The sequence below is a fragment of the Rana temporaria genome, chromosome 6 (genome assembly GCF_905171775.1).
Source record: "Rana temporaria chromosome 6, aRanTem1.1, whole genome shotgun sequence".
NCBI lineage: Eukaryota > Metazoa > Chordata > Amphibia > Anura > Ranidae > Rana > Rana temporaria.
Window position 1 is genome coordinate 76,082,124 of NC_053494.1, and position 26,402 is coordinate 76,108,525.

Sequence of the window (26,402 nt, forward strand, 5' to 3'; positions counted from 1 at the left end):
AATGTCTTATCCTTTTTATATTATCTTAATTTCTTTTTTATATATTTTTTATGTAGTTATATTGGTTTTTATATTAATTATATGCATGTTGAAATATATGTATCACAACAAGTGTTATTTTCCTTGAGGATTTTATATCAGATATTGTGTTACAAGTAACAGGCTAATATGAAGGACAAGCCTCCTCCCCCACCAAAAGGAATTTATGTCTCGGGACTGCTTTGTACTTTTGAAAGGAAATCCTTGCCTTTGGATGATATGAGGAACTTTGAATCTTGTAATAAGAACTGTTTATGCCAAATAAGGACATACAAGAACAGCTGTTACTCTGTCCTTCCCCTTCTTCTATATTCACTCAGGAACTATGCATACATGGTCAGATCCTTGCAAAGTTGATCAAGAAACCCCTGTGCTTTAGTATCAAACAAAGGACTTGGACATGTGGTCACAGGAGGGGTGGGTGAGGGGAGGGTGAATGGGTGGGTCCATGGGTGATTGGGAGGGATCGATGGGTGTGTGTATAATGTGAACCAATCAGCATGCATATGTTCTGTGATGTCATTGGGCAATAAAGGCAGAATCCCAACTGCAATTCATTTTTTCTCTCCACTTCTGGGAAACAGCAAGCAGACAGACTGTTCATTCTTGCATTTGATTTGAATCAGTAAGCAGTATAGATTTCCCTGTCTTGAGTCAGGCCCTCATCCTCATCATGGTCTTGGGGTGAAAAGTCTGTGCGTCTCTGGTGGAAGAGGACAAATTCTCTGTTAGGTACCTTTCGACCAGGTCTACAAGTTTGTCTGCGTTCCGGACCACCATGGTTCACCCATTTATGCAGGGTGTTAGGAAGAGACCTAAGAAATTTGTCCATGACTGCTCGCTCCAAAATTTTTGGTCCGGACAGAGTTTCTGGCTGCAGCAATTTCCTAGCCAAATGGATGAGGTCATACATCTGCGACCGCGGTGGCTTTCTCTGCTGATAACTCAAATTGTGGACCCGCTGAGCACGGACATCCAGGGTTACACCGAAACGTGCCAATATTTCCTCTTTTATTCGATCATAGTTTTTTGCGTCTACAAGCTCCAAATCAAAATATGCCTTTTGGCCTTCTCCAGATAATAGGGGGGGCACTATTCCAGCCCACTGTTCTTTAGGCCAACTCAAATTAGGGAAATATGGCGATTCACGAACCTGCGTGCGCCAGACGCAGGCTACGCGAGGTGCGTGTAAGTTGTACGTCCGGCGTAAAGTTATTCCCCATAAAGGAGGTGCAACCCAGCAGCAGACATGCAAAGGTCTGCACCAGGGAACACAAGCCGGCGCATTTTACGTTGGACGTGTGTCTGGCTGGGCGTAGGTTACGTTCACGCCGTACGCAGTGATCCGGCGTAGTTTAGGAAATTTGTTCTGACGTGGTTGTGAGCAGGGGGATGTGTCCACGTCACGGCGCATGCGCAGTTTGTGATACGTATCTGTCTCGTGCTCGGCCCATCATTTACATGGGGTCATGCCTCATTTGCATGGGTCACGCCCACTTCCACCTACGCCAGCCTGCGCCCTCGAAACCTACGCCACGCTGACGCAGCGTTGGGAGCAATAGCTTGCTGAATGCAATGCTTGCCTCTCTGCGCTGTGTTGGCGTAGCGTACATTGGTTACTCTACGGCGGCGTAATGTGTGCCTGCTCTCTGTGAATCTGGGCCATTGTGTTTTTAAAGTTGGGGCGCAGTTAACCACACCCTTTTTAACACTGTCTATTGGGGTGATAGCTTTATTGTTGTGTTAATGTCTGTGGTAATGTGTATGAAATATTAATCACCAGAAATTTCAGTTTTGTATGAAGTTGCATAATTATGCTTGTATATTAATAAAATGTATTTACTTATTAATTTAATTGGGAGATATTTATACATTGGTAAGAATTCCCCATAGATTAACGAACTCAGGAAAATATTGTGGTATATTACTGATTGTCTAAACAAAGTTAAAAAATGTTTTATTAACTGCCATAAGTGGCTGGAGGCACTGGGCCATATTCTCAAACAAGTTACGCCTGTGATACTGATACACAGGCGTAAATTGAATTTCCCGCCGGCGTATCATTATTTTGTATTCACAAAACAAGATACGCCGGATTACGACGGCTAGGATTCGACTAGTGTAAGTTACTTACACTGTCGGATCCTAAATGTAATTACTCCGCCGGCCGCTAGGTGGCATTTACGGTCAGGTCTCATTTGCTTATGCAAATGAGCCTGATACGCCGATTCCCGAAAGGTAAGGGAACCCTGCTATATGAGGGGTAACCTTACGCCAGTCCCACGTAGGCCATGTTAAGTATGGCGTCGGGTCCGTGTCGTGTTTTCCCGTCGGGTACGTCGTTTTACAAACTCGTCCGCGAATACGAGTTTACGTCAATGACGCACACGTCGGCGTTATTGACGTTTTACGCCGAGAACTGGAGCATGCGCACTGGGCTATTTTAAGCCCGGCGCATGCGCAGTTCGTTAAAATCGGGGGCGCGCTTAATTTAAATAGAAGCCGCCCCCTTGGATATACGCGGGGATACGCCGGGCCAATTACACTCCGCCGGCCCAAACTACGGAGCAAGTGTTTCGGGAATACAGCACTTGCTCCTGTAGGATGGGGCGGCGGAGTGTAAATGGCTTACGCGCCGCCCCATCTTCTTTCAGAATATGGCCCACTGTGATTTATTATACGTTGATTTCAGATATTACCCATTTATTTATCACATACTGTTTGTCAAAATACTTAATTTATTTAAAATTCCCCCATTTATTATCATTAAAAATACATACCACACTAACAAGAAATAATTAGCTGTACGAACGGCGAGTCAGCGCTATACGGCGCCTGCGCACCGACGTTCGGCTTCTTTCGGCAACTCGTGACGCTCCTTATGTGACGGGGAGGTTGTTTTTGTCATCACGTCAATCACCTGCTGGATAGGAACGCCCACTCCCGCGGGAGTCCCGACCCGGAAGCCGGGGAAAAAAATATCTGTACAAAATATGTACAGCAAAAAAACAAAAACAAAAAAAAAACGGCATACTGTGAATGTAGAGAGTGAGCTGGATGTAATGTTAGAAAATCGTTTTTAGGGTGAACCCCCACTTTAAAAAGGGCTGAAGAGCAGTACAATAATGAGTGTCTGCAGGTAACAGTGTACCAATATTATGGCAGAGCTGACCATATCTCTGCCTGGACAATTCCTTTGGACAAATGTTTTGGCTGTGCTGACAATATCCCTGTACTGACTATAGTTAATATTCCTGCCTGCTGCCTGGATAATTACTATTGTTGTCGATAAGCATGTCCCTGCCTGCTGCCTGGATCATTGCTCTCTTCTGTGGACAACGTCACTACTAAAATCACAGGTAATACTTTTTTTTACCCTGTACACACAATTGGTTTGTCTGATGAAAACATACAGTTTTCATCAGACAAACCGATCGTGTGTGGGCCCCATCGGTTTGTTTTCCATCGGTGAAAAAAAATAGAACATGTTTTAAATTTTTCCTATGGATAAAAAACCGATAGAAAAAAATGATCGCCTGTGTGGAAGTCCATCGGTCAAAAATCCACGCATGCTCAGAATCAAGTCAACGCATGCTCGGAAGCATTGAACTTCATTTTTCTCAGCACGTTTTGACTGATGGTGTGTAGGCAAGACTGATGAAAGTCAGCTTCATCAGATATCCGACGAAAAAATCCATCGGAGGCTTTAGAAATATAAAGGGCCTTACAAAATGATAAGTGGTCAGGAAATTAGATGTGTCAATTATGCTCCTAGAATGCCTGAAGGTGCTACTTGAATGTTGGGCCTCTGTATGTGGCCAGGCTTTGTAAAAGTCTCATGCCTAGTACACACGTGTAGTTTTTCCATCGGATAAACATCAGACAGTTTTCCCGACAGAATTCCTCTCAGGTTGCCTTGCATACAAACGCTCAGACCAAAAGTCTGCCCATCCAAAGCGCAGTGACGTACAACACATACGACGGCACTATAAAGGGAAAGTTCAAATACTACGGCACCATCCTTTGGGCTGCTTTTGCCGATCTCGTGTTACTGCGTGTTAGTAAAGGTTTGGTGAGAGACAATTCGCGCTTTTCAGTCTTCGTGTTGTCAGTTAATTTTCTGCCATTCAGTTTGTGCTTGTGGGTTCGTATTTGTCTTTCAGGGCGTGTAGTCAGTGTGTTTCTGTTTTTTCAGTGCGTTCTTGTCCGCTCGTTTCTGATTTTCAGGTCGTTTTTCATAGGCCGTCAGTGCGTTCTGTTAGTTCGTTCTGACCAGCCGTTTTCTAGCCATGTTGCGGGTACGCACTCGTCGTAGGCCCCGTACACACGAGAGGATCGATCTGCTGAAATTGATCCGCGAACCGGTTTCAGCGGATAGATCCCCTGGTGTGTACAATCCAGCGGATATTTTTCGGGCCGACCGATTTCCAGCGGATAAAAATTTCTTAGCATGCTAAGAAATCTATCCGCTGGAATCGGCTCCAGCGGATTGATCCGGTGGTCTGTACAGACTCACCGGATCAATCCGTCCGAATCCATCCCCCGCATGCATCGTAATGATTCGACGCATGCGTGGAAGTCCTTATATCACAGCGTCGCGTACGTCGCCGCGTCATCATCGCTGCGACGGCGCGACGCGGACGGAATTCCGCAGGGATTTTGATCTCATGGTTAGTACAACCATGAGATCAAAATCCCCCAGAGGATTTATCCGCGGAAACGGTCCGGAGGACCGTTTCCGCGGATAAATCCTCTCGTGTGTACTAGGCAGTAGAGTTTGTGCTGTGCATAGGCTTGGTGTTGGGCTTTTTGCTTTGACCCAAGCTCAATCCATGAACAGGGTGAGGGAGGAGGAGTTCATGGACGAAGAATTGGTTGCTACAGCGGGACCAATTCTGTCATATGCCTCTGCTGCGGGAGATCCAGGAGAATAAACCTCATGACTTAAGGAATTATGTCTGGATGACGGACCCTGTTTTTCACAGTCTGTTGGCTTTGCTGTCCACCTATATCACGAGGCAGGACACCGTCTTGCGTGAAGCCATCACTGCCGAGCAGAGGCTAATTGCCACGTTGAGATATTTGGCGACTGGGAGAAGTCTGCAGGACCTGAAGTTCTTGACAGGCATCTCCCCGCAGGCTCTGGGGATCATTATACCAGAGACCTGTTTTGCCATCATCCATATCCTGCAGAAGGACTATATTAAAGCGGAACTCCACCCTAAAGTGGAACTTCCGCTCTTCGAAACCATCCCCCCCTTTGGTGTCACATTTGACACCTTTCAGGGGGAGGGGGGTGTCAGATCCCATCCCCCCTGTTGTGTTCTGGGAAACACACAGCTCCCAGATCACAGTGGGAACCAGTCAGCATGGCGCAGCACGACTTGCGCCGCATGCGATGTAGGGAACAGGGCAGTGAAGCCGGAGCGCTTCACTTCCTGGTTCCCTTACGGAGGATGGCAGTGGGAGCAGCAGATCGCTCGTCCTCTGCTGCGGACGGCACTGGACTCCAGGACAGGTAAGTGTGCTGATATTAAAAGTCAGCAGCTGCAGTATGTGTAGCTGCTGGCTTTTAATATTTTTTTTTTTTTGGCAGACTTCCACTTTAAGGTAAGTTTTCTCCTTTAACATCATATTCTATGTATTTAATGTATGCTAATGTATTGTATTTCTTTTATCATTCTCTAATAACCATGATTGTAATATGCTGTGAATGTCCCCTTTGTCCTCATGCATGCTGTAAGCTTTTAATGCTCCTTTTTTGGCCTACATGCATATTTCCCTTCATGCTATCCTTGGCCCATACACATTTAGCCTAGTCACTTCTCAATGTATTTTGTCAGCTCCATTGTAGTGCTTTACCCTAAACCCCTCCTAAAACATGTACAAATGTTTTTGTTCTCATTAAATTCAGGCAGAGTGGCAGAGTATTTTTTTGGAAGGCCCAAACTCAGCATTTTTTTTTTGTTTTTGGATCACAAAGTCAGTTAGAACCCCCCCCCCCAGGAGTTTTTAAAAATGAGCCATCAGAGGGGGTAAGGAATCTGATAATTGTGCCTTCCAATTTTGTCTTTAAATGCTCCTTTTATATAAATGCTATACTGATGTTGGCCCAGAATGTTTTTTTTTATAATCTGCTTGTAATGTTACGTGCATAAATACGAATATATTTTTTGTCTTGTTTGACTCCACAGTTTCCTTCCACGCCACAGGAATGGCAGACTGTGGCACCCCAGTTTGCCACACTGTGGGACTTTCCCAACTGCGGAGGGGCAATCGATGAGAAGCACGTCTGCATTGTCCCACCACCCTATTTGGGGTCTTACTACTATAACTACAAGGATTTCCACAGTATTATGATAATGGCGGTGGTGTCGGCGACATATGACTTTCTAAATGTGGACGTGGGGAAGAATGGCCGGATGTTCGATGGTGGAGTGTTTGCCCAGACAGAGTTCTCCCGACGTCTCCAGAGGGGTGCCCTGGCATTGCCAACTGATGAAGACACGAGGAAGGACTCCAATTTGTGTTCATGGCTGATAAAGCGTTTGGGTTTGGGAACCATCTAATGAGGCCATTACCCCAAAGGACCCTCACCGCTGAGAGGAGGGTGTTCAATAACCGGCTGGCCAGAGCCCGAAGAGTGGTCGAGAATGCCTTCGGGATAATGGCCAGCCGGTTCCACCGGTTTCATACCACAATAAATATGGCGGAATACAAACTGAATTACATTGTGATGGTGTGCTGTGTGCTGTACAACTTTCTACTGCAAACATTGCCAAATTATATGCCCTCAGTTGGGCATGAGGCCGCACTCCAGGACCTCAATCCTATCCCGGCCCTGGAACCTGGCCCCCCCAAAGTGCCCGTGCTGTGCGCCAAAAGAATGTGGACTATTTCACGGGTAGGGGGGCCATTTCTATGCCAGAAGATGTTTAATTACAAGCCATAGCTTGTAAACTCTATAACTTTCACAAAGACCAAATAATGTACACTGATTTGGGTTATTTTTACCAAAGATATGTAGCAGTATAAATTTTGGTCAAAATTTATGAAGAAAAATTACTAATTTGCAAAATTTAATGACAGAAACAAACAAAAGCCCAGAAGTGATCAACAATGAAAACCCAGTAGTGATTAAATACCACCAAAAGAAAGCTCTATTTGTGTGAAAAAAAGGACACACATTTCATATGGGTACAGTGCTACATGACTGAGTAATTGTCATTCAAAGTGTGAGCGCACTGAAAGCTGAAAATGTATATATTTGCTTTTAAGGGTGGAGGAGAGATTTGGGGTCCCCAGATTTCTCCATAAAGAGGAACGGTCAAGCTGTATTGTTATCACAAGAGATGTGAAAAAAATGTAACGTGCCCCCGTCCCCGCGCACAGTAGTGACCGCATACGTATGTCACGCCCACATCTGTAAACAGTGTTTGCACCACACATGTGAGGTATTGCCGCGAATGTCTGTGCAAGAGCGATAATTTGTTTCCCCAAAACTTTGCAAAAAAAGTATGACAAAAAATGGCAATGGCTGCCATTTTATTCTCTAGGGTCTCTGCTAAAATAAAATATATAATGTTTGGGGGTTATAAGTAATTGTTGAGAAAAAAATACATATTTTTCCTTGTAAACAACAAATTTCAGAAAAGGGCTGGGTCCTGAATTGGTTAAAGTACAATATGGTTTGTGTAACAATTGTATATGCTATATATTTTTTTTGCTTTATTATCTAATCTAGTACAAGTGGAGTTACAATTTAACAATTGATCAGATCATATATTACTGCAGAGTGAATTCCATTGCCCTTCTATAAATCTATAAAACATGGATTATAAACATAAATAACCATGCTCCAATTATTCACACTTACCTATACCATATATTATTGGAAGGTGAATTTCATCATTCTTTTTATTGTTTAAATCTATAAAAAAAAAGTATATCATGTAATCTTATGACTATTAGGGATAAGAGAACGAAAATAAAGTTAGACATAGAAATGCAGAATGCAGAAAAGAACAATGCTAAAGGTGAAATTCTGTAGACCACTTCTGTTTCTCTTGTTACTTGCCTGCCAGAATAAAAAAGTACACGTAGTGCGACAAACTGAGACACCCCCTCCCCCCCCGTGTGAAAAGCTACAGCGCCTACAGACGATGGGATCTATACCAATGCATCAGTGACAGTGTATTAACCCTCTTCCTGCTGCATATTACCAATACCATTGCTAATTAAGCAAACTCCCCTCAGAGACTGCAGACATGATATAAGACAAGAGATGGTCATAGACTGAGAACAGAACATGATACAAGAGATGGTTAGAGACTGAGGACATGATGCAGGCGATGGTTAGAGACTGAGGACATCATACTAAAGATGGTCAGAGACTGCAGACATGATACAAGAGATCAATGCAGTCTCACCAGTGCCCATCAAATGCAGCCTACCGCTGTGTCTATCAATGCCGCCTTATTGTGCCCATAATCGCAGCTTCACTGTGCCAACCAATGCAGCCTCGCAGTGCCCGTAATCACAGCCTCACTATGCCCATAATTGCAGCCTCTCTGTGCCCATAATCACAGCCTCCCTGTGGCCATAATCACAGCCTCCCTGTGGCCATAATCACAGCCTCCCTGTGCCCATAATCACAGCCTCCCTGTGCCCATCAATTCCGCTTCACTATGTCCATCAATGCTGCTTCACAATGTCCATCAATGCCGCCTTACTGTGCCCATCAATGCCGCCTTACTGTGCCCATCAATGTGGCCTCACTGTGCCCATAATTGCAGCCTCTCTGTGTTCATAATCGCAGCCTCTCTGTGCCCATAATCGCAGCTTCCCTGTGACCATAATTGCAGCCTCTCTGTGCAAATAATAGCAGCCTCACTGTGCGCATCACAGCCTCTCTGTGCCCATAATTTCAGCCTTTCTGTGCCAATAATCGCAGCCTCACTTTGCCTATGAATGCAGACTCACCATAGCCTGCCCTGGCTGGATCACACAGCGGACATCTCCCGCAGCACTGTGTGTCACATAGCTGGGTCTGTGTGTGTGTTTGGCGGCCCAGTCGCCCCAGGACAGGCGGTCTGTAGCTTGGCCTCTACTGTGCCCCATTCCTATATTAAATGGTCCAGCCCAGGGCACCCGCCCATTCTGCCCACCCCTTGTACCGGCCCTGAGCATACAAATGGTTAACTCCTTTACTTATTTTTAGTGAATGTAGACAAGGTTTATCTTACACAAAGACTCTACATAATCTGGGTACAAAACCTGGTTCTACAATTTGGAAAAGTTTTTCAATAGAAGTGCTAACTAAGGCTGACCATGCATGGTTCAAACCATTGATGGGCAGGCTTAATGTACCAAGTTGGTCGAATGACCAACTTGGGTACAACCAGCCTTCCAGATTGTCTTGTGATTATCGCTAGCGGCTGAAAAAGGCCGCTAGTGATATACACTGTCTTCTGCCAACGGGGTGGCTTCCCCTGCAGGGAGACGACAATTGTTGATTTCCCTGTCAGCATTGCCTGTGTTGATGGCAGAATTGTGCAAATTTCTTCTCCTACAACTCGTGGCTGCAGGAAAGAACATGCACCGTGTATGGCATGCCTAAGTAAAACAGCCAGGTATTGTCTTATGCCGCGTACACACGATCGGGCATTCCGACAACAGAACTGTGGATTATTTTCCAATGGAACGTTGGCTCAAACTTGTTTTGCATACACATGGTCACACAAATGTTGTCGGAAATTCCGAACATCAAGAATGCGGTCACTACGATGAGCCGAGAAAAATTAAGTTCAATGATTCCGAGCATGCGTCTAATTGATTCCGAGCATGTGTCGGAATTGCATACAGACGAGCGGAATTTCTGACAAGAACTTTTGTTGTTGGAAAAATTGAGAACAAGCTCTCAAACATTCCGACAGCAAATGTTCGATGAAGCATACACACAGTCGGAATATCCGACCAAAAGCTCACATCGAACATTTGTTGTCAGAAATTCCAATCGTGTATATGCGGCATTAAAGGGTTGTAAAGGTTTAAATTTTTTTAAAATAACAAACATGTTATACTTACCTCCACTGTGCAGCTCGTTTTGGCCCCGAACAGTGTTTTCTGGGGTGCCATGGCGGCTGTCAGGGATAACCCCCTCTGGGAAGCACTCTCCCAAGGAGAATACCTTGCAGCGTGCTCCAGAGTCCTGTATTTGGCGTCCATAGCCACCTACTACAGGACTCGGCCCCGCCCACCGGTGGCCACGTCATTGGATTTGATTGACAGCAGCGCAAGCCAATGGCTGTGCTGCTATCAATATATCCAATGAAGAGCCGAGAAGAGACGAGAAGACCGAGGAAGAGTATGTTCCCTATGAGGAACTTCCAGGGCTCAGGTAAGTAAAACAGGGGGGCTGGGGGGCCGCAACCCCTTTAACCACTTCAGCCCCGGACCATTTTGCTGGTCAATGACCGGGCCACTTTTTGCGATTCGGCACTGTGTCGCTTTAACTGACAATTGCGCGGTCGTGTGACGTGGCTCCCAAACAAAATTGGCATCCTTTTTTCCCCACAAATAGAGCTTTTGGTGGTATTTGATCACCTCTGCGGTTTTTATTTTTTGCACTATAAACAAAAATAGAGCGACAATTTTGAAAAAAAATAATATTTTTTACTTTTTGCTGTAATAAATATCCCCCCAAAAATATATAAAAAAACTATTTTTTTTCCTCAGTTTAGGCCGATACGTATTCTTCTACATGTTTTTTGTTTAAAAAATACGCAATAAGCGTTTATTGATTGGTTTGCACAAAAATTATAGCGTCTACAAAATAGGGGGTTGTTTTATGGCATTTTTATTAATATTTTTTTTTTTTACTAGTAATGGCGGCGATCTGCAATTTTTATCGGTACCTTATGGCGGACACTTCTGACACATTTTTGGGACCATTGGCATTTTTATAGCGATCAATGCTATAAAAATGAATTGATTACTGTAAAAATGTCACTGGCAGGGAAGGGGATAACACTAGGGGGCGAGGAAGGGGTTAATTATGTTCCCTAGGTGTGTTCTAACTGAAGGGGTGGGGGTGGGACTGACTAGGGGAAATGACAGATTGCTGTTCATAAAATAAAAAATCTTCATTTTGCAAAGAATTGTGGGAAAAATGACGACTTCAAAAAACAAACTATGCCTTTTACTAACTACCTTGGAATGTCTACCTTCTAAAAAGGGGTCATTTGGGGGGTATTTGTACTTTCCTGGCTTGTTAGGGTCTCAAGAAATGTAATATAAATTTCGACCCAATTTTTTTTTTCCAAAATATTTTATTGAATATTTTAGCAATACAGAAATGTAATATAAGTACATTGTAATAAATTTTCGATGAAGAAAAAGCAAATCAAGATTATGTGAATTACAACATAGACCATGTTATATTATGAACAGCCAAATCGTAAACAGTCTAAACCAGGGATCCTCAAACTACGGCCCTCCAGCTGTGCGGAACTACACATCCCCATGAGGCATTGTAAAACTCTGACATTCACAGACATGACTAGGCATGATGGGAATTGTAGTTCCTGAACAACTGGAGGGCCGTAGTTTGAAGATCCATGGTCTAAACATAGACAAAAAGTTGAGGCTAAATTTATTGAGCATCCATACAGCTCTTTAGAGAGAACATTCAAGTGTGTATATATATATAAAAAAAAAAAAAAAAAAAGGGAAAGGGGGAGGAGGGAAGGATACTAAAAGGGTATACTCCACCCCACACGTCCCGTAAAGGGAGCATTCTGTGAGAGACGATAGGGGGGAGAAAATAAGTCGGATCTATAACATGGCCCAGGGTAGTCGTCCAGAGTTTTGAACCAATACGATCTAACCCCCCCCCTAAGGATTCTCTTGTAGAACCCGGGGGAATCTATACTCATCTTATATCTTTAGGAGCTTTTACCCTAAACGGTGAAAAAAGGGGGGGGTAAAGCATGGGTCAAGAGGGAAAAGGAAGTGCAGGGCCTGGGATAGAATAATGAAGAGTAGATGGGTGACTAAGTAGGTGTAGTGCCTGACCTCTGGGATTCTTTGTAATGTAGCCAACTGTCCCAAGTAATTCTATATTTCTCATGTATGTCCTTAGTTTGGTGTATCAGTCGTTCCATCTCCTCTATTTTGTTGACCCGTGAATGCCATTCTTCTAGCGTTGGGGGGATTTTAGATTTCCAGTGTAAGGGAATGCATTGGGTTGCTGCATTCACAAGATGGAGCGTTAATGAATTCCGGTACTGTGATTTTGGTATAGGAGTGTGATGCAATAGGAATTGCGCTGGGGAGAAGGCGATCTGCATGGTAGTGATCTGTACTATACTATCATATATCTCCTTCCAAAATTGAGCCAACGAGGGACAATCCCACCAGATGTGTAATAAAGAGCCTTTCTTCCCGTCACATCTCCAGCAATCTGGAGAAACCGCTGGGTAAATTTTGTGGAGTTTTTCGGGTGTCCGGTACCATCTGGTACAAAGTTTGTATCTGTTCTCCTGTGCTGAGACGTTTATGGAGCCCTTGTGAGTGTAGTCCCAGATGCGGTCCCAATCACCGTCAGAAAGGGCAAGAGATAGATCAGTATCCCAAGCCGTGCGTATGTTAGAGCTAAGGGCCGCATCCGGGACCAGCAGGGAGTATATTTTGGAAATCAAGTGTCTTTGGGGTTCTTTGGTCACACAAATCTTTTCCAAAGGGGAAAGATCTCTACACCACCGTGGTCGCATATGGGTAGACCCAAAAAAATGTTTAAGTTGTAGGTATCTAAAGACCGTCAGATCAATGTGTGGGAGCACTGAATTCAGATCTGTGAACGTAAGCAGATTACCATTCCGAAAGAATTGATGGGCTCGGAGCGTTTTGAGGTCGGGGTCCGTCGTCGCGTGTTTAAAAATGATACCGGGTTTAAAGTCTGGACTTTGGGACAGAGGTGTCAAAGGTCCAGGGGAGGGGACCAGTTTGAGGGCTTTGCATGCGGTTTTAAATATTTTAAGTGTGGGGCCAATTAGAGGATGTTCTAGGCAAGCCTTAGGAATCGAGTGGTGTTCCAGCCATGGTAAGTGGGATAAGGGATAGCTAAGGAATGCATTTTCTATTCTAATCCAATCCTTATTCTGACCATGGAGATGCCAATCGACAAGCCTCGTGAGGTGACAGGCTTTATGGTATAGGGTGATGTCTGGTATACCCAAACCTCCCTTACATTTTGGTTGGACTAGTTTGTTCCAATTTAATCTAGGTGTTTGGCCCGCCCAGAGGAATAGCCTGCAATGTTTCTTAAATGTTGCGAAAAAGGATTGTGGCAAGGAAATCGGCACTGCTTGGAAGAGGTATAAAATCCGTGGGAGGATACTCATTTTGAGGATTGCTGCCCTACCGAACCATGAAAATCGTCCCTTGTTCCAATCAGCCAGGTCTGCTTTAATAGCCTGAATGGCTGGAAGGAAATTTAGGGTGTATAAGTTTTTCAGATCTTTCGGGATTTTAATACCCAAATATGTAATATGTTCAGATTCCCATTTAAAGGGAAAATTTAGTTTACATAGTTCTACCACCTTGGAAGGGAGAGATACGTTCAATGCTAGTGATTTCTCGAAATTAATTTGAAGGTTAGATAGATTATTAAATATTTTAAAATCTTTAAGAAGGTTGGGGATCGTGGTGATTGGGTCAGAAAGAAACATCAAAATGTCATCCGCATAAGCGGCAATCTTGCACTGTTCTCCCCTGACCTCGACACCTTTGATGGCAGAATTTTCTTTTAACCTTCTGAGAAGGGGTTCCATAGAAAGGATAAAAATAAGGGGGGAGAGGGGACAACCCTGACGCGTACCATTGGTTATGGGGAAGGCATTCGATAGGTGGCCATTAACCCTAACTCGAGCTGTGGGATCCGAGTACAACATTAGAATCATTCGTACAAGGCGAAGTGGCAAACCCATTTTATATAAAACTGCCGACATGTAATCCCAGGCCACTCTATCGAATGCCTTCTCCGCATCCAGGGATAAAAAAAATCCAGCTTTTTTTGACGAGGTTAACCAATGGTGCACATTGAGGGCTTTAGTAGAGTTGTCCCTGGCTTCTCTTCCCGGGACAAACCCCACTTGGTCAGTCGAAATGAGACTGGTGATTAGTGGGAGTATACGATTGGCTAATATTTTTGCGTATAGTTTAACGTCAACATTTAATAATGAGATCGGGTGGTAATTGCGTACTAGAGTGGTGTCTTTGTTCGGTTTAGGGATTAAAGATATGTGGGCCTCTAAGATGTCTTTAGGATGGTAAGGGGAGTCGGGAAGTTCGTTATAAGTGGTAAGGAAATTTGGGATCAGTATGTCAGAGAAGGTCTTATAATAACTGACTGGCAGACCATCCGGCCCTGGGCTTTCCCGGGTTTGAGTTGGTTTAAAGCTTGAATGGTTTCCTCCCTGGTGATGGGGTCACCGAGGTTAGATATATCCTCATGGGAGGAGTAAGATGGGCAATGCTTATTTAGGAATTTTTCGATTAAGGTTTTTCTGTCAGTTTTGGGGGATAAACCTGTTTCTGTATGTAAGTTATAGAGGCCGGAAAAGTAACGTACAAACTGTTCGGAAATACCAGTGGTGGTCGATATGGGATCCCCGGAGGGTGATGCAATGTTGTCAATGGTGTAAGAAGCTTTCTTCTTTTGGATAGCGGCTGCTAGTAGTTTACCTGATTTATTGCTGTGTTCGTAAAAAAGCTCATTAGCAAGGGTGTATTTCTGTATAAGCTTTTTACGGATTGCTCCCAAAAGTTCTTCTCGTGCTTTTAACAATTCTTCATGAATGTTTGTATCTAGCGTGTTTTTGTGTCTGTGTTCCAAAGCCTTAACTTTATCTGAGAGTTCTTGTATATGTGCTTTTCTTAACTTGGCCCTTTTGGCCGTCAGTGAGATGAGCGTGCCCCGAACCACACATTTGTGTGCAGCCCATACTAATGGTGCCGGTGTATCGGCAGTCGAGTTATCAACAAAGTAATTTGACAGAACCTCAGAGATGCACACATTGTTTTGGGTATCCAACAGAATGGAGTCATCCAATCTCCAAATTTGTGATTTGGGACGGTGAATGGGGGTCTTCAGGGATAGGGTGATCGGATGGTGATCCGACAGCCACATGGGTTCAATAGTAGCGTCAAGTAATGAGGTTAGGTCCTTTTGTGAAAGAAAAAAATAGTCTATACGCGAATATTTCTTGTGTAGAGGTGAGTAATAGGTAAAATCTTTTTCGTTTGGGTGTAAGGTACGCCAAGCGTCGTGTAGGGATAGTGTAGTCAAGCTTGATTTTATGGCCTTCAAGGCACTGAATTTAAGGCAAGAAGAGCCATTTGATGTATCGAGAGATGGCATTAAAGGGACATTAAAATCTCCTCCAAGGATAAGTGTACCCCTTTGAAAGGCTGTTAGCTGGTAGAGGACCGTACGAAGAAAGGATACTTGTTTTGTGTTTGGGGCGTAGATATTGGCTATGGTATATGTCAAATTGTGTAGGGAACCTCGGATAAAGATGAATCTACCTTGGGGATCCCTTTGGATGTCTGTGATTTGAAGGGGGCATTGTTTGGAAACTAATATCGACACCCCTTTAGATTTCGCAAACTCATTAGATGCGTGGAAGACCATGGGGAAACTTTTATCCGTCAATTTTGGAATTCCGTCTGAGCGGAAGTGAGTTTCTTGGACCAATGCAATGTGTACTTTCTCCTTTTTAAGGGTATAGAGTAGGCTTGAACGCTTCTCCGGGGTATTTAAACCTCGTGTGTTTAAAGAATAAAGTTTGATGTGGTCTAAAGGTCCCTTCTTTATCGCAGCAGTTGGTGGGGGCGGGATGGGGCACATCTTTGTAGAGGGGGAAACCTAAAGAGAAAGGGGTAAACGTAGGTTGGGGAAGATCTGGGACAGATAAGGGTAAAACTTGCGTCTAAAGAGATTAACTATACAGGGTGTGAATTAACTATGAGGGCCTATGCCCTATTACTTTTAAGTACCGATTAAGTGGAGGAATAAGATCCACACACACTTACTATATACACAGTACAATCGGAGATGTACAGGGTGCACCAAGTCTTCCACCCCAAAGGGGGTCAGAAGCCCCAGTGCACCACTGTTTTGGGGTTGACCAAAGCCAAACAACAAAAGTGAAACGCCTTAAGTAAACTTTAAATCTTAGATCCAAAAATGAACTGTAAATAAACAATGTAGTGGGTCCGTGCCACCCCAGATTTGATTCAAACTGAGAGAGTACAAAATTTAAGGAGCGTGTTTAACAGATTGTAAGGACCCCTACCCTTTAGTACCTAACCGGGTGTTGGCAGGGTGTAAAACAATTTTCTGAATCTCTCAGTGTGAGTCCAATCCCGAGGTATGTATTGGCATCAATGTCCACTATGCTTAGGAATCAAAACAAAACCTAAACAAGAATGTGTTAATTCTTTATCACTTTGTAAATTGTTCAAATAATACCCTCCTACTAGCCAACATTAAGATACAGTAGAGTATCAGCCCGGGACATATCAATCTGCTACCGGGGCCAAAGAAAGAGAAATAAATGAAGTATTAACCCTACAAGACAAGCCCGGGAGTTTCTACATTCCTATTGTGATCTATTGATCACTATGAGTATTTCTGGTGTAGAATTGAGATGCCTTTTTGCATGTCACTCCCTTTCTTGGAATTTTTGTGTGTCTGTTTACTAAGGTAACGCTGGCATACTATTTTGTTATAGCCAAGACCATAGACGACAAAAGTTGAACTTAGAGAGTTATTTAGTCCCACAAGTAGCGTGGGTTACAGGTTCTGATAATGATATTTTGGGAACCTCTCCTCTGCCCTCATCACTATTTAAAGGCCTCCGTGAGGCCAAATGTATCCTGGGGGAGGGGGGACTATAGAGAATTGCCCATGTAATATTACATCAGAAACAAATGAAAAAATGAAAAGAGGAATATTTAGTAGCTATCTCCCTACATTTATGTCAGGGCCTAAAGCATTTCCCTATAGCACTTCTCGGAATGAGGGAGGTAAGTAAGTACCACCCTGCTGTGTGGGCCTAGTGCAGCAAAGCTAACAGTTATACACTCCCTCACTAAGAGAATATGGCTATAAATAGAGGGTCAACCTGCAATAGCTGTATATTCCTCTAATAAAATGGTTTAAGTGAGACATTCCTCTTAATAGGTGATGGCACAAATTAAACAACAAGCTGTATTAATAATGTTATTGACGAAGAGGGTAAATATGAGATTACGTCAGGGGATCACTCACAATTGTCCCTTCTGGCCCTCCGGGTTACCGGGGGAGTTGACTGATCTTGGTCCCTTCCTGCTCCCGTGGGTCCCTGGGAGAATCTGGAACTGGAGGAAGATCTTCTTCTGCGATAACTTACTGATTGGGTTTCCATGGGTACCTCTGGCGGTTTACCCCATCTACCTACTGAGATTGGTGGTAGTCCGAGTGTTTCACAGAATCTGGGTAGATCCTCTGGCACTCTCAGTGCCGCATTGCGACCTTGGTGTGAGGCAGAAAGGCAAAAAGGAAACTTCCACTTATACCCGATCTCTCTTGATTGCAGGGCTTCCAATAGGGGTTTGAGGTCACGTCTATGTTGTAGTGTAATTCCCGAGAGATCTTGGTATATTTGAACTGAAGCATCTCCGCATTTAAGTTTTTGGCCTCTGGCCCGACTCAGTATCTCTTCTTTCAGCTTGAAGTCGGGCAAGCAACATATCACATCCCTAGGGGGGTCTGTATCTCTCCCCTTGGGGCGGAGGGCCCGATGTATTCTCTCGAAGTCGATATTAGACTGGGGGGGTTTCCCTATAATGGAATTAAATAGGGTGACGATCTCCTTTTGGACTTGATCTCCCTCAATTACTTCAGGCAGTCCCCTTACACGCAGGTTCCGGCGGCGACCTCTGTTGTCAAGGTCCTCTAGATGACGATTTACATCTCTCAGCTGAAGGGTATGGTCGTCTATTTTCCTGGTAGATTTCTGGAGCACCATGTCATGGTCATCTATTGTCTGTTCGGTGCGAGAGACCCTATCAGACAAGGAGCGTAGATCAATACGGAGTTCTGCGATGGCTGCAGAAAGGGTGTCTTTTATGTCAGCCGCCACTGACTTTAGATCCAGGATGCTAAGGTGAGGTAAAGTGTTGGTGCCGGTCCCGGCCTGGTCTCTTATCGGTGGATGCGATGGGTCTAATTCATGCGTCATGAGCACTATGTCAGCTTGTGACTGAGGACTAGATTGCGACAGGGTCTGAATTTGAGGGGACCCTCGGCGGTTCGTCGCCATATTTCCACGGGGGGTGCGAAACTGTACCGCTGTGTTTTGACCCTGTTGCTCTGTATTTTCCCTCGGGGATCTGGAGCGAGATGCCGAAGAACGTCGGGAAGCAGTGCCCATGCTATCCAGTTCCCACTAAGAACAGGTATCTGTCATCAGTTATAAACAGCCAGCTAGTCAATTGTTCTCCGTTCTGTCAGACAGAATAATGTCACGGTTCAGCAGCAGTAGTCCCTTGTGAGGTGAGGGGGATTTATAATAATGTTTCTCTGGGAAGTGTACAGTGTGGGAGCAGATAGCTAACTGACAATCAGCCACTGTGGGGTTAAACAGGCAGCTTCAGGGTGGACCAATATGGTTGCCAGGCCAAGGGTGCATAAAAAGTACATGTAAAGGTTGTGGCCTCTCAAACAGCTCAACACCGGGCCGAATGCCTGAAAGCAATGTCCCCTGTCCCTCTGGTTATCACATCTGAGGGTTTAGGAGCAATGGGGAACAATGAGGGACAGTGGTGAGTGAGGGAGGTCTTCTGTGAGGGGATCTGCAGGATAGGCTGTGCTGCACCTCAGTGATGTCCCCCGGTCTCGCTGACCCTTCTCCAGGAGGTGTTAGAGTGCTAGCTCACTCGGTGAGGCCTGGAGTGATGCTGAGAGCCGCCGCCGGGGGGCCAAAACGGCCGCGACTTCCGTGACTAGGCCGAAGCCGCGGTCTTTCCTATGGCGCCTCCCCGGATTCGGTAGCGCTGTGTCCGGCGGTCCCGGGTGGTGTTTTTTGCCCCAAAAGTTGCCAAGAGTGGAGGTAGGGTGGGTATGGCTACCTTGTGGGATACTTCCCACTCACAAATGCTGCCAAAAATCGCTGCTTAAGCCGTTGGGCTGTCTGAGGTGGCAGGAGCTTCTCAGTTAGGCGTCCATCCCTGCTGCTGGCTTGGCCACGCCCCAAATTTCGACCCAAATTTATGAAGAAAAATTTATTTTTTGCAAAATTGTATAATAGAAATTAAGAAAAATTCTTTTTTTTTACAAAATCTTTGGTCTTTTTTATTTTATAGCACAAAAAAAACAGGAGGTGATCAAATACCACCAACAGAAAGCTTTTTTTTAGGGCTGTGGAAATTAACTATTAATTCCTCGATTAATCATACATTTTTGTACTCACCTCTCTGCCGGCTTCTGGGTCTTCAGGGAGTTCCGTCGGAGATCCGGTGATGTCACGGACACCGGCGGGGCTTGCTGTGTCCATCTGAAGGGCTCCTTTGCTGTACCTTCATATCTGCATGCTGGTGGGACCTTACTATCTGCCACACGCAAAGGCTGTTACACTTCCCACTATCACTTCCCTCTATCAACCTGGGATTCTACAGCCATCCACTGGGAGTTGTGATAGTTCCCATCACAGGACATCTACATGCCGACGGACTGATGTTAACCCCTCCTCATCTGGATTCAGCAGTTATTTTTATACCAGTATCATACTTAACTACATGTTTTTATGACTGTTTTTTGCTACCGTTTGGTATTACTCGCACCATTTTTACAGTTTATGTCGCTACATTGATTTTATCTCCAGTGCAATATTTATTTTGTTACCTACTTGAAGATTATAAAAGTTGTAATGCTATTCCCATCGAGCGTTGCCTTTGTGTGTTTTTTGTATCCTGCTATCCATTTTTCCAGTGGTTGGTAGCTGCACTGGGAATCAGCCTGCAAGGAGATCAGCTAAAAGTAGTTGAATTTGTATGTGCGTTTTAACTAATCAAATTGAGTCGATTAATCGATTAAAAAAAAAGATTAATCGAACACGAACATTTTAATCAGTAACAACCCTACTTTTTTTGTGTGAAAAAAGGACAAAAATTTCATATGGGTACAGTGTTGTATGACTGAGTAATTATCATTCAAAATGTGAGAGCACTGAAAGCTGAAAATTGGTCTGGTTAGGAAGGGGGTTTAAGTGCCCATTGGTCAAAATACTACAATCTGGGAAAAACATCCACATACCTGTTACACAGAATGTTACAAGATGTATTTCTTGAACTTGATTGTCAAATGCTCCTGTAACACAAAAAGACTGATACTAATTACCAGGAAAGAGATGAAAAGAAAAGCATGACTATTAAATAAGAAGTTAGTATTTAGAGCCAAATAAGCCTCAACTGCAACACGGCCATTTTTCATGATGAGAAAAATGCAATTTTTTAACTTGGTCATTAAAAACGATCGTGTGTAGGCTCCAGAGCATTTTTCTCTACGTGAAAAATGGGCATTAAAAATTTAGAACATGCTCTAATTTTCCGTGTCATTTTTCACGTTTTGAAAAACGGTCATGTGTAGGCTTTAACGACAGGAAAAAAACGTGCATGCTCAAAAGCAAGTTATGAGATGGGAGCACTCGTTCTGGTAAAACTAGCGTCTGTAACAGACTGAAAAGCATGAAGACTGAAAAGCGTAAATCGTCTCTCACCAAACTTTTACTAAAACAAAATCAGCAAAAGCAGCCCAAAAGGGTGGCCCCAATCTGAATGGAACTTCCCCTTTATAGTGCCGTTGTACGTGTTGTACATCATCGCGCTTTGCTCCAGCATTTTTTTTTTCACGATCGTGTGTATGAAAGGCAGGCTTGACAAGAATCATGTCAAGAAAATTTTTGTTTTTTTCCATGACATTAAAAACGGTCATGTGTACGCGGCATTAAGCTGCATTTGCGCTGGCTTCCAGCAACCTGTCATTCGAGTGAATTGGGCCAGTGACCGCAGATAAGCGCTTACCGCGGCAGCACTGATCAGAATTTTCCTGTGGATTCCATTCACAGCAGGCGAAATTGCCGGTGTGAATGTAGCCTTTAGAATACAGTCTGTTCCTACTGAGACAAAAGAAGAAAAACAAAGGGCGCCTCCTTGTTAGAGGTTTATGAAGCTTTAATTATACACAGAGAACAGTGTAGACTTACATGTAAAAAAGATAAAATCCAGTAGGAGACGTCTTGCCGGGCTGGTTGGTAAGCTGATCGTGCTCCTTGGGTGAGACTCCTATGTCGGACCGTCCATTGCAGGAACAAAACAGCTGGTACGGATAACTAGTGGAAACGAGACCCGGAGCGCTTGTTTGAGAAAGGAGCGCACTTAGTCATTGGAAAGCGCCCGCTTCGAAACGTTGTCGCATCATAGTGACGTCACCGTGGCCTACACTGCGCTCCGGGCCTCGTTTCCACTAGTCCTCCGTACCAGAGCTGTTTTGTTCCTGCAATGGACGGTCCGACATAGGAGTCTCACCCGAGGAGCACGATCAGCTTACCAACCAGCCCGGCAAGACGTCTCATCCCCCTCAGCACCCATTGATTGAATCTCCTACTGGATTTTATCTTTTTTACATGTAATTCTACACTGTTCCCTGTGTATAATTAAAGCTTCATAAACGTCTAACCAGGAGGCGCCCTCTGTTTTTCTTCTTTTGTGTACATGTTTGGAGTGCCTGCTCTGGTCTCCCCTGCTTCTGGAAGGCTTGCCCCTGGACAGCGTTTTTGGGACAACCAGCTTATCACAGAACAGTGTCTCTCCCTTCATCATTTTCCTCATCACTCATCATTCCCAGGTTTTATTTAATTATTTAATTTTTTTTATTTTTATTCTTTATTCAGTTTTAATTTTTTAATTTCTTTGTAACAAGGACTCACAACCTATACAGCTGACTTTATTCCACCAATGTGTTACCATGTTGTAGCGCCACAACTCCCATTTTTTTGTTCCTACTGAGAGCACATGCACACAGCGGGACTGCTATTCAGAGTTAAATGAACCAAAATGTCAGCAAAGCCCCAAAGGGACAAGTAACAATTGACAAATCATTAAAAAAAAGCAAACATATAAAAAGTAAACAAAGTATGCTTCCATTCAAGAATAGTTCTTAGGCTCCATTCACATTTGGCGTTTTGGGATCTCAGGCAGAATTGCTGCAATTCTGCCCATGATCTCAAAATGCAGTTTCAGGTACCTTAACTTTTAATTAAAAACTAAGACGGGGTGCGATTTTGCCAAAATTGTCACGTGGCAAATCGCAATTTGTGAAGCTTGTCACCCAAAAGGTAGTAGTAGCTTCTTTTAGTCAACAAGTTTCACGCAATGGGATTTGCTGTGATTTCCATGTGATAAACTGTGCAACAATCGTGGCAAAACCGCCCTGCGTTTTATGTGCCATTGACAATAATGGCACCTGAACCTTCGTCTGGTCATGGTAGTGTGTTTTGTCATCGTAGGCATAATCTCAGTGATATTGCCTGAGATCACAAAATGCTAAATGTGAATGGAGCCTTATTGTTTGCTTATTTGTAAAGGAGTACGTTGAAAAGCATACTGTTAAAGAGGAAGTAAAGCAAACGAAAAAATACAGTAAATAAACCCTGCAATGTCTTGCATAGTATGCATAGCATACTAGCTGATTATGTATTACTTACCTCAGATCGAAGCCCCCGCCGCATTCCACATCTCCCCCACCGGCCACTGACATGTTGTCACCGAGTGGCTTCCAGGTATCATGGCTCCGGTGCTGTGATTGGCCGGAGCCGCGATGACGTCACTCCCACGCATGAGAGCGGGAACGGCACAGTACAACTGAAGCAACGGCCGTTGCTTCAGTTGGCTTAAAGCGGAGTTCCACCCTATTTTACAACTTCTTTGCATTCCTTTTTACACTGCCCCTTTAAATACATTTGGGATGTTTTATTTTTGTCTTTTAAAAACTCACGTTTTTATCTGTGAGTCTCTTATTCCCCCGCCGCGGCGGAATGGCCCCCCCCCCGCCGCATCCAGCGCTGCTATGCCTCCTGGGATATGTGTCTCTTCAATCCCAGGAGGCTGGGCTGAACATCGCAGCCGTGGATGAACATCTCGGGGGGCGGGAGGGAGGGAGGGCAGTGCCGCCCATAGAGGTGGTGTCCTTCCTCTTCTCCCTCTCCAACTCCTCCCCCGTCCTAGCTCCTCCACCCGTCCTAGCACCGCCCCCGTCCTAGCACCGCCCCCGTCCTAGCTCCTCCACCCGTCCGTCACCGCCGCCCCCGTCCTCCTCCCTCCACCACCCGCCCACCTGCCATCTGTCTCCGATGCACGGAGATACAGATCATCAGGCAGAGAGAGCGAATCTCACTCTGTCTGATAGATCTGTATGTGAGAGCACCAAGCATAGTACAGCCCCGCCTCCCTGTACATTGCAACATCGCTCTGCACTGTGTGTTACAATTCTAGTGCAGGGAGGCGGGGCTGTACTATGATCACTGTACTCACATACAGATCTACACAGACCGAGATGTGCTCTGTATGCCTGATCATCTGTACCTCCCCCACTCTGCACATAATGTTGTCACCGCACTAACATCACCGCACTGTCACCGCACTGTCACCGCACTGTCACCGCACTGTCACCGCACCGTCACCGCACTAACATCACCGCACTGTCACCGCACTGTCACCGCACTAACATCACCGCACTGTCACCGCACTAACATCACCGCACTGTCACCGCACTAACACCACCGCACTGTCACCGCACTAACATCACCGCACTGTCACCGCACTGTCACCGCACTGTCACCGCACTAACATCACCGCACTGTCACCGCACTAACATCACCGCACTAACATCACCGCACTGTCACCGCACTAACATCACCGCACTGTCACCGCACTAACATCACCGCACTAACATCACCGCACTGTCACCGCACTGTCACCGCACTAACATCACCGCACTGTCACCGCACCGTCACCGCACTAACATCACCGCACTGTCACCGCACTGTCACCGCACTGTCACCGCACTAACATCACCGCACTGTCACCGCACTGTCACCGCACTGTCACCGCACTGTCACCGCACTAACATCACCGCACTGTCACCGCACTGTCACCGCACTGTCACCGCACTAACATCACCGCACTGTCACCGCACCGTCACCGCACCGTCACCGCACCGTCACCGCACTGTCACCGCACTAACATCACCGCACTGTCACCGCACTGTCACCGCACTGTCACCGCACTAACATCACCGCACTGTCACCGCACTAACACCACCGCACTGTCACCGCACTAACATCACCGCACTGTCACCGCACTGTCACCGCACTGTCACCGCACTAACATCACCGCACTGTCACCGCACTGTCACCGCACTGTCACCGCACTAACATCACCGCACTGTCACCGCACTAACACCACCGCACTAACATCACCGCACTGTCACCGCACTGTCACCGCACTAACATCACCGCACTGTCACCGCACTGTCACCGCACTAACATCACCGCACTAACATCACCGCACTGTCACCGCACTAACATCACCGCACTGTCACCGCACTAACATCACCGCACTAACATCACCGCACTGTCACCGCACTGTCACCGCACTAACATCACCGCACTGTCACCGCACTGTCACCGCACCGTCACCGCACTAACATCACCGCACTGTCACCGCACTAACATCACCGCACTGTCACCGCACTAACATCACCGCACTGTCACCGCACTGTCACCGCACTAACATCACCGCACTGTCAACGCACCGTCACCGCACCGTCACCGCACTAACATCACCGCACTAACATCACCGCACTGTCACCGCACTAACATCACCGCACTGTCACCGCACTAACATCACAGCACTAACATCACAGCACTAACATCACAGCACTAACATCACCGCACTGTCACCGCACTAACATCACCGCACTGTCACCGCACTAACATCACAGCACTAACATCACAGCACTAACATCACAGCACTAACATCACCGCACTAACATCACCGCACTGTCACCGCACTAACATCACCGCACTGTCACCGCACTAACATCACAGCACTAACATCACAGCACTAACATCACAGCACTAACATCACCGCACTAACATCACCGCACTAACATCACAGCACTAATGTCACCGCACTAACATCACCACCGCACTAACATCACCGCACTAATGTCACCGCACTAACATCACATCACTAACACCACCGCACTAACATCACCGCACTAACATCACCGCACTAACATCGCAGCACTAACATCGCAGCACTAACATCGCAGCACTAACATCACAGCACTAACATCACAGCACTAATGTCACCGCACTAATGTCACCACCGCACTAACATCACAGCACTAACATCACAGCACTAACATCACCGCACTAACATCACCGCACTAACATCACCGCACTAACATCGCAGCACTAACATCGCAGCACTAACATCGCAGCACTAACATCACCGCACTAACATCACAGCACTAACATCACAGCACTAATGTCACCGCACTAATGTCACCGCACTAACATCACCACCGCACTAACATCACCGCACTAATGTCACAGCACTAACATCACAGCACTAACATCACCGCACTAACATCACCGCACCATCACAGCACTAACATCACAGCACTAACATCACCGCACTAACATCGCATCACTAACATCACCGCACTAACATCGCAGCACTAACATCGCAGCACTAACATCGCAGCACTAACATCACCGCACTAACATCACCACACTAACATCACCGCACTAACATCACCGCACTAACATCACCGCACTAACATCACCGCACTAACAAAATGAATTTATTGACAGTGCACATGTCTGGTATATGTATACACACCACATATATAACAAGAGATGTATATCATCTTGTTATGTAGATATATCTGCACAGGAACAAATTATTTTGTATATTTACTGGTTCCTGGAAGGAGGGGGGGGGGGAGAGGAGGGGAGGAGAGGTTTGCTTTGCATAGATAAGGGGCGGTAACTTCCTCTGACACTCCCGTTGCTATTGAAAACTGATCTGAAACCATTACACTGCTTCTACAGCACTGAGCATGTGCGAGGCTGAAATCCAGGAAGTCATACAGTCTGGCTTCATGATGCCCACACTTAAGATGGCCCCAGTCAATTTCTATTTTATAAAGTGTCTAAATGCTGTAACAACCTAACAAAACGGACCTTAGT

At 45.3% G+C, this 26,402-nt stretch overlaps 1 protein-coding gene across 1 annotated transcript in view; it reads right to left on the reverse strand.

Moving 5' to 3' along the window:
• Positions 1 to 26,402, reverse strand: part of NTAN1 (N-terminal asparagine amidase) — a 692,227-nt gene that overhangs the window by 140,323 nt on the left and 525,502 nt on the right. The window contains exons 6-7 of the mRNA XM_040358464.1: positions 20,399 to 20,452; positions 7,916 to 7,969 (exon numbers count right to left, since the gene is read on the reverse strand). Coding sequence (XP_040214398.1) covers positions 7,916 to 7,969; positions 20,399 to 20,452 — 108 coding nt within the window. The remainder of the gene's footprint in view (positions 1 to 7,915; positions 7,970 to 20,398; positions 20,453 to 26,402) is intronic.